General features: G+C 64.1%; 1 protein-coding gene across 1 annotated transcript; it reads left to right on the plus strand.

Moving 5' to 3' along the window:
* Positions 1-637: 637 nt before the first annotated feature.
* Positions 638-6,907, plus strand: LOC111149738 (Ras and Rab interactor 1). Its single transcript, XM_022506981.1, has 10 exons — positions 638-842; positions 990-1,170; positions 1,308-1,422; positions 1,517-1,589; positions 1,734-1,825; positions 1,977-2,714; positions 2,892-3,197; positions 3,514-3,645; positions 3,790-3,941; positions 4,840-6,907. Exons 1-10 carry the CDS (start codon positions 757-759, stop codon positions 5,332-5,334), a joined length of 2,370 nt encoding a protein of 789 aa, XP_022362689.1. The 5' UTR covers positions 638-756; the 3' UTR covers positions 5,335-6,907.
* Positions 6,908-8,429: the final 1,522 nt, after the last annotated feature.

An 8,429-nucleotide genomic window follows, 5' to 3' on the forward strand; every position in this document is an offset into this window, starting at 1 on the left:
TGTGTCCCGGCCTGTGCTTGGAGACTGGGTCATGTCTGCGCCTGTCCCAGTCCCTTGGCAGATCGGTAAGGCAGGCTGGTGGGCCTGCACGTGTAGGAGGCAGCTGGCAGCGGCACGGGGCGCTGACGACCTCACAGCCAAGCTCCCCCCCTGTTGAGCACCGAGTGTTAGAACCACCCCCAGAACCTCAGTTAAGCAAGGGGGTTAGTTTCCATGGAGACACAGCATCCTCTCTCCCTGGCAACCTGAGTCCCAACACCCAAGGTAGGCTCAGGAATGAGTCCATCTGGGGCTAGTAGGGGGTGCCCCCCCACACACCCGCTGACCCCAGGGCCTCGCACAGATGAGCAATTGACCAGTAGACTTAAAGGTGCGGGGGTGGGTGGGTAAACTTGGCCCTGTGGGCGCCCAGATGGGCCCTGCTTAACCCCTTCCCGCCTGCTTGTGTGGTTTGAGGAGGCCGGTAAGGCTTCCGGGCGCACCGTGCGGTGGCGGCTGGCCCCGCAGCTGGGGCTCTCGGAGTGGCTTTTGCACGGATGGGGATCCCTGGCCCCTGAGACGCGGCCCAGAACCGAGGAATCCGGGCTGGGCCCAGGCCGAGTGGACACCCAAGAGTTAACTGGCGGGGCGTGACAGGGCGAACCGCCCTCAGGAAGTGTTACTCACCGCCGGGAATGTGAGCGCTCCTGCCTCGGGGGCTGGATTCTCTTCCCGAGTCCTGGGAGAAACCGGGAGAGACCGAAGGCGCTCTCAGCCATGGAAAGCCCCGGGGAGCCAGGAGCTGGGCCTCTCGGAGCCCCCAGCCTGCCCAACTTCGCACCTGGGCGCCCGGAGAGAGAAAAGTTAGTGAAGTTGGAAGGGCAGCCTGGGGCGGGGGGAGGGGTGGCAGAGCAGGGTCTGCCCCAGGGCCGAGGAGCGGGAGCGGGCGGAGCAAGGGTCCCACCGCCTGCCATCCCCGCCACCCCCTCAAGTCTGCCGCCCACCCCTAGGCCCGCCGAGGACCCGCCGTACGACGTGCCTGGAGCCGGCGGGCGGCCGGCGGGCGGGCCCCAGCGGCCGGGGCGCAGCGTGAGCCTGCGGGAGCGCTTGCTGCTCACGCGGCCGGTGTGGCTGCAGCTGCGGGCCAACGCCGCGGCCGCGCTGCACGTGCTGAGGACTGAGCCCCCCGGGGTGAGTCATGGCTCTGAACCCGGACTGGCCGGCGGGGGGTGGCGGCGGCGGCGGCGGCGGCGGCGGCGGCGGTTGTGGGGGAGAGAGAGAGAGGCCAGAGGCAGGGGTTCTGAGCGCCCGACCCCTGTCCCTTGCAGACGTTTCTGGTGCGGAAATCCAACACTCGCGGGTGCCAAGCCCTGTGCGTGCGGCTGCCCGAAGCCAGCGGCCCCTCCTTTGTCTCCAGCCACTACATCCAGGAGAGCCCTGAGGGTGAGCGGGACTGGCCTGGGGGGAAGGGGCTGGAAGCAGTCAGGGCCGGGCGCAGGCGTGTTCCCAGAGAACAACCGCACTTCCCATCTCTCAGGCGTCTCCTTGGAGGGCTCAGAGCTCATGTTCCCAGACCTGGTCCAGCTCATCTGCGCCTACTGCCACAGCCGGTGAGCCTGGCCGCAGGGTGCCTGGTGTCCTTTGGTCCTGGCTCCCTGGGACAGTCTGTCTTCCCAACCCCTGCAGGTCCCGTCAGCCCCCAGAGCCCTGAGCATCCCTCACCCCGGGATTTCTGTTTCCCTCTCTGGCCTCAGGGACATCCTTCTCCTCCAGCTCCAGCTCCCCAGAGCCATCTGCCAGGCAGCCACCCACAAGGAACTGGAAGCCATCTCCCATCTGGGCATTGGTAAGGGCTCTTCTGCTACCCATTGCACAGATAGACAAGCTGAGGGCAAGAAACAAAGTGAAGGCACGCGGGCACATGGCCTGAGCCTGTGCCTTCATTTGGGCACCTTCCCCAAACCTCCCTGACGCCCCAACTGGTTTCTCCTCCCTAGAGTTTTGGAGCTCCTCCCTCAACACCAAGGCCCAGCCGGGCCCGTCTGAAGGCCAGCTGCTGCCCCGGCTGAAGCCCCGGTCCCCACAAGAGCTGGACCAGGGCACGGGAGCCGCCCTGTGCTTCTTCAATCCCCTGTTCCCAGGGGACCTGGGCCCCACCAAGCGGGAAAAATTCAAGAGGAGCTTCAAAGTGCGTGTGTCCACAGAGACCTCCAGTCCTCTGTCACCACCTGCCGTGCCACCTCCCCCGGTCCCCGTGCTGCCAGGTGCAGGCCCCAGCCCGACAGAAAGCTTCCCCCCTCACCAGCTTCTGCAAAGGGAGAGCTCAGTGGGGTACCGTGTGCCAGGGGGCCCCAGGCCCAGCCTCCCACCTCTGCCCTCCCTCCAGGAGGTAGACTGTGGCTCCCCCAGCAGTTCAGAAGAGGAGGGGGCGCCGGGGTCCCAGGGAAGCCCAGCGACCTCCCCTGGCCTGGGCCGCCGGAGGCCCCTGCTTCGGTCCATGAGCGCGGCCTTCTGCTCCCTGCTGGCGCCCGAGCGGCAGGTGGGCCGGGCTGCCGCAGCTCTGGTGCACGACAGACACACGGCTGTGGGCCAGCTGGTACAGGACCTACTGACCCAGGTGCGGGCTGGCCCCGCACCCCGGGAGCTGCAGGGGGTCCGAGAGGCACTAAGCCGGGCACGGGCCATGCTGAGCACGGAGCTGGGCCCTGAGAAGCTGCTGCCTCCTGAGAAACTGGGTGAGACCCGGGGCTCTCCGCTGGGCTCTCGGGAGTGCTAGTTCTTTCCGCTCCCCGCCTCTCTCCTGCTCTTCTCCTGTCTCACGGAAATTCCCCCCAACTTGCATCCCTCCTTGCCTACAGCCCCCCTCCACTGGCGCCCCAGTTCCCCTGACCCGGCCCACCTCTCCCCTGCAGAACACGCCTTGGAGAAGTCGCTGCATCGCTCCGTGCTCAAGCCTCTCCGGCCCATCCTGGCGGCCCGCCTGCGGCGCCGGCTCTCCACCAACGGCTCCCTGGGCCGCCTGGCTGAAGGACTGCGCCTGGCCCGGGCTCAGGGCCCTGGAGCCTTTGGGGCCCACGTGAGCCTCCCCTCCCCGGCCGAGGTAGAGCAGGTTCGCCACAAGCTGCTGCAGCTGCTCCGGGCCTACTCGCCCAGCGCCCAGGTCAAGCGGCTCCTGCAGGCCTGCAAGCTGCTCTACACGGCGCTGAGGACCCAAGCGGGTACGCCCCCTCCTTTCGCTGCCCCCCGGCCCCTGCCGGGTCAGAGGCAGGCCCCCCTGAGATCCCAGACTGGCACAGCAGACTGGGGAATGGGCCCAACCTCCCACAAACGGTGCAACTGAGGCCCAGAGGGTATAGAGTGTCCTCCTCCCCAGCCTCTCCGCTCCCCCACCCCGCCCCCATCTGTGGTCACCGTAGAGACCGCATCCCCCAAGGCCCGGCAGGTGGAGGGGAGGGTCACTGTCTGAGACACAGGGTGGACACCAACCCTGGGGCCCGAGCAGAGTCTGAAGCTTCCTTCTCTGCTGCCCCACAGGGGAGGCCGCGGGGGCAGATGAGTTCCTTCCGCTGCTGAGCCTTGTCCTGGCCCAGTGCGACCTTCCCGAGCTGCTGCTGGAAGCTGAGTACATGTCGGAGCTGCTGGAGCCCACCCTGCTCACCGGAGAGGGTGAGGGAGCGCCTCCGCGGGCCACCGCCCTGTGTGGGGTGGACTGGGCCGCTTAGGGGCTGCATAGCCCCCAGGAAGGGGGGGGGGCGTGGCGAAGCATCACCTGTCCCCAGCCCGAGCTGCATTCTTCCCCTTGTGTCCCAGGCGGTTACTACCTGACCAGCCTCTCCGCCAGCCTGGCCCTGCTGAGTGGCCTGGACCAGGCTCACACCGCGCCCTTGAGCCCCTCGCAGGAGCTGCAGCGCTCCCTCAGCCTCTGGGAGCAGCGCCGCCTGCCGGCCACCCACAGCCTCCAGGTACGGGGTCTCCCCACCAGCCGCCTGAACTGCCCGGTTTCCGGGCGCAGTGGGGGTGGTGGGGTTCTGGCGTCATCCTGCGCGGTCCCCTCCTTTTCCTAGAGAGACCCAGCAGGGGAGAGAAGCAGCCCGCTGTGTGGACGTCCACGCCTCGCCTTCCTCGTGAGGGCACGTTCCGTGTGCTCTGGGGGCTCAGCCCTGCAGCTTCAAAGAAACTCAGATTTAGGACCATTATTATCCCATTTTACAGATGAGGAAACAGAGACGTGACATGGAGGGTGAAAGGGACGCAGGTGGCAAACTCACGCCCCAAATCTTAGCTTCTAGCGCCGCCACCCCCACACATGGGGCTCTGCCCTCCCCTGGAGTGAGGCTCCCCACCCATGCTCCCCGCACCCTCCTCTCCATCCAGCCCAGGGACCCTCCCCAGCCTCGGTGAGGACTTTAGACCCTGCAGCCAGATGCCGGCTTCACATCCTGCCTCAGCTACTTTCTGTTTGCAGGAGCGGGGCACCTTACGTAACTGCTTTGTGCCTGGCTATCCTCATCTGTAAGTGGAGGCAACAGGAAGTGGCTCCTGGGGCCAATGTGTGGATGAGATGAGCGAATGCAGGACGGGCGCCTGGCCCCGGGGGAGGCTCCTAGGAGGGCTGTCAGGCTCTGGACAGCTGCTGGGGCCATCCTTCCCGCCGCCAGCCCGCAGCTCTAACCCACTAGCCAAGGCGGACCTCACCTTTCCGCAGCTCCCTTTATCCAAAAAGCTTTTGTCACTCGGCTCTACCCCTGGATTTATACCCCGCGCCCCGTCCCTGCAGAGCCTACCCTGGGACCTCAGGCTGTACAGCCAGAGACGGAGCAGGCAGGACTGAGCTCTGGCTTCGCTTGTCTTCCTGCACAGTGCCTCCTCCGAGTAGCCCACCAGGACCCCAGCAGTGGCTGCACCTCCAAGACCCTGGCTGTGCCTCCGGGGGCCTCGATTGCCACCCTGAACCAGCTCTGTGCCACCAAGTTCCGAGTGACCCAGCCCGACACGTTTGGCCTGTTCCTGTACAAGGAGCAGGGCTACCACCGCCTGCCCCCCGGAGCCCTGGCCCACAAGCTCCCCGCAACCAGTTACCTTGTCTACCGCAGGGCAGAGTGGCCTGAGACCCAGGGGGCCTCGCCTGGGGCTACACCGGCGTTTGGCAGTGGGGAGCCAGAGGCAGGAGGCAGGGAGTTGGAGAAAGGGGGCCAGGGAGATGGGCACATCGGGGTCAAAGCCGGTCCTGGGGATAGCCAGGGAGAGTCTGACACCAGTGCTGAGAGGGCCAAGGCAGGGATGGGCCAGGCCAGGGGGGCCCCTGCTCAGCCAGTGGGGCCAGAGGCTGCCGGAAGCCAGGCAGCAGAGGAGTAGCCAGAAGTGATCAGAAGGGTCATTTGAGACAGAAAGCTGAGCCTGCTGGGAAGGCCTGTCAGAGCCATCAGCCCCAGCCCTGCAGGCTTCCCCACCCCAGCCACTCCTGAGTCCACCACCGCCCCGTCTGATACTTCCCTCCGTGATCACACCTGCTGAGGTGGCGCCTGGCCTGGCCGCTTCCAGAACACTGGAATCAAGTTGAGTGGGTTTGAGGGACCCCAGACCCAGGGCTCAGGCCCTCTGCCTCTCTCCCTTACCCTCCCAGCTGGAGGCCAGCCAGCCTTCAGTGCCCTGTGTCCAACAGGGGACAAACCCAACAGGTGCCTGGCCACTGGCAGGCCCTCCCGGCTGCTGGCTTCAGGGCCAAGAAGGGCTTCACCTGTTCCTGGGTGTCAGGAGGATTCAGGGAACCAACACGGGACCAGAGCCCAGGCCAACCGTAGCGCAGCTGGAGGACCAGCAGCTCCAGACTTCAGTGTCCTGGAAAGAGAGGGGCCCTGCCTTCTCCGACAAGTGCCCCAGAGGCCAAATGGATGGTTTTGCTGCAAAACAGAGCTCAGGCTAGAGGGAAGGAGAGGGTAGGAGGTGGGATGTTAGCGGACCACTCCCCCCAGGGTCTGTTGAGTGCATTCACCGAAGGCTCTCGTCCCTCCACTCGGGTGAGATCCAAGAGATCAGGTCTGGCCCAGGGAGCACCCAAGCCCCAGTCTTTCTTCAAGGTGGCAATTTCTGCCATGCACTCTGGCATCCCAGGGGACTTGGACAGGGGAGATGGGCTTCCGAAACAGAAGGGGTGCTTGGAAACCATTTTCTCTGCACTTAACTCTTCTGGACCTCACAAGAGCTCCGCGGAAGGCTGGGCATGGCTTATTACACACTGAGAAAGTGACTCCTAAGATACCAATCGCATAGCCGGCCATTACAGCCTCCCCACCCAAACCAGGGTGTCAGGCTCCAACTACGTGCCCTCTCTTCTAAGCCACCAATAAATTAACCCTAAAGGCCCTACAACCCCCAGTCGGGGCCCAGGGCAGGGAGCCAATGGGAGCAAAGGAAATGCCAGAGATGACCACATGGGGGTGCGCGTGGCCCAGGAAGTGGCCAGTGGGTAATTGCCAGGGGCGAGTTCGTCTCCAGGGCCAAAGCCCAAAGCGAGTTAGGTGGCCAGAGACCCTGTATTCCTGCAGCCACCAGGCGACCTGGGGTCAGTGCAGGGCCCAGCACTGCCAGCCTTCAGCTCCCAGATTTCAGGCAAACTCCGGAGGAATCACTCCCTGTGAAAGAACTGTCCCCTGGTGGAAGGAGGACCCCGGCCAGGCTCTGGGGTACTCCCTCAGGTGCTGACCACAAAGGGACATCATACCCCACGTGAGACAGACATGACAACTGAAAGGTAGAAATCCTGGACATTGGGATTTCCGACAGTCCAGAGACAGATGCACCAAATTTGGGTGCATCGCTCTCCAATGTGTCACTAGAGCCACCGGCAGCTCCTGCCTCCCACTTACACCCCCGCTCCGAGCTTCCTGCTGGCAGGGAGTCTCCCCCTTTGTATGTCCCCATCCCTATTTCACCCCCACCCCCCAGTGCCTTGCCCTGCGCTGGGCACTGCACCGGTAATCAATAAATGTTGTCCCCTGATTGGAGTTTGAGAAAAAAGAGTGAAGGGCAATGAGGTGGGAAGCTGGGAGGTTAAGACGGGGGCCTGGGTTCTGGGAACCAAACAGGATGTCTCAAGTTCAGTTCCAGAGGAAAACCTAGAACAACCGATTGCCAGGGGTGCTCAGAGAAACCCGGATGTGGAGCTGGCCTCACCGGAACTGGGTCTGGCAGAAGCTTCTGAGCCCCTTCCTTTGCGGCCCTCTGCAAACCCCTCCTAACCCCTTATTTTTTTTTTTTTTTAAGATTTTATTTATTTGACAGAGAGAGAGATCACAAGTAGGGCAGAGAGGCAGGTAGAGAGAGAGGGGAGGAAGCAGGCTCCCTGCAGAGCAGAGAGCCCCATGCGGGGCTTGATCCCAGGACCCTGAGACCATGACCTGAGCGGAAGGCAGAGGCTTTAACCCACTGAGCCACCCAGGCGCCCCCTCCTAGCCCCTTACTGTGCTCAGTCCCACTTCCAGGCTCTGGGAATTCAGTAACCCCCTCCCCTGCTCAGAGCACTATGGGGCCCTTCCCGCTACTGAGCCTTTTGAGTTTTCCTCTCAAGACATCGTGCTTGGTCAGGGGCCAAGGCCAGGTAACAGCACGGTCAAGGGTCACCGTCCAGAGGTGGGGACTCCGAGCAGGGCAGGCAAGGATAGGCTGGTCTAAGACTGGGCTCATTCCCATTTTACAGATGAGGAAACAGGCTTGCTCAGGATAAGTGGTTTAGTCCAGGGCAAAGGGCTGGGACCCAGCTTCCGTGGAGCTTCGGGATTCTGCCGTCCTCCAAGACAGAAGCACGCATTTACTTATCCTCTCAGCAATAATCAACTGCGCCCGAATGGACCAAGCACCAAGCACCCCCAGCCCCCGTCGGATGGAAAACAGCGTGATTGACAGGAAGAGCGCGCCCCGGGTGCCTCGGTATCTAGCCCCGCCCCGCCCTCGCGCCGCCTTCCACCTTGGCCTTCAGGAAGAGGACGTCCGGCGCACGAGCCGCACCTGGCCAGCAGGCACCGCTGCAGAGCCGGGCGCGAAGGCCGGCGTTTGGCTCGCAAGCAGCCGCCAAGTCCTTTCCTCGCCCGGAAACGTTGCTCTTAGCAGCCCTAGAGTCGCAGCGGCTCTCTGTGTGAGTTTATGGTCATCTTCCCCACCAGGCCGGAGCCAAGTCAGCCTTGTTCGCCTCTAAATCTCGGGGGGCCAGAACAATGCCTGGCCCGGAACTGGCACTTAGGAGATGGATGTGGAATGATCGATTCGTAAGACACCGCCCGCCCGAACAGTTCCTCCGAGTTTGTGCGGCTGGGGCGGCGCAACCTCCATCGCGGCCGCCAGGGGGCGAGCACGCCCGTTTCCAGGCACATAGCCGGCCCCGTTCTTGCGGGAGGCCACCCAAGGACCCTGGGCACTCCGACCGCCTGCACCCGGCCTGGTGCCAGCGTGGGGAA

The sequence above is a fragment of the Enhydra lutris genome, unplaced genomic scaffold, assembly GCF_002288905.1.
Source record: "Enhydra lutris kenyoni isolate GAN:26980312 unplaced genomic scaffold, ASM228890v2 scaffoldscaffold22, whole genome shotgun sequence".
Classification (NCBI taxonomy): domain Eukaryota; kingdom Metazoa; phylum Chordata; class Mammalia; order Carnivora; family Mustelidae; genus Enhydra; species Enhydra lutris.

What these genes read in the sequence shown, in the direction of transcription:
- LOC111149738 (XM_022506981.1), top strand. Translation starts at nt 757, where the DNA reads ATGGAAAGCCCCGGGGAGCCAGGAGCTGGGCCTCTCGGAGCCCCCAGC. An exon ending in CATCCAGGAGAGCCCTGAGG is followed by an intron (nt 1,423 to 1,516) that starts GTGAGCGGGACT and finishes CCCATCTCTCAG; the next exon opens with GCGTCTCCTTGGAGGGCTCA. An exon ending in GCTGCCTCCTGAGAAACTGG is followed by an intron (nt 2,715 to 2,891) that starts GTGAGACCCGGG and finishes TCTCCCCTGCAG; the next exon opens with AACACGCCTTGGAGAAGTCG.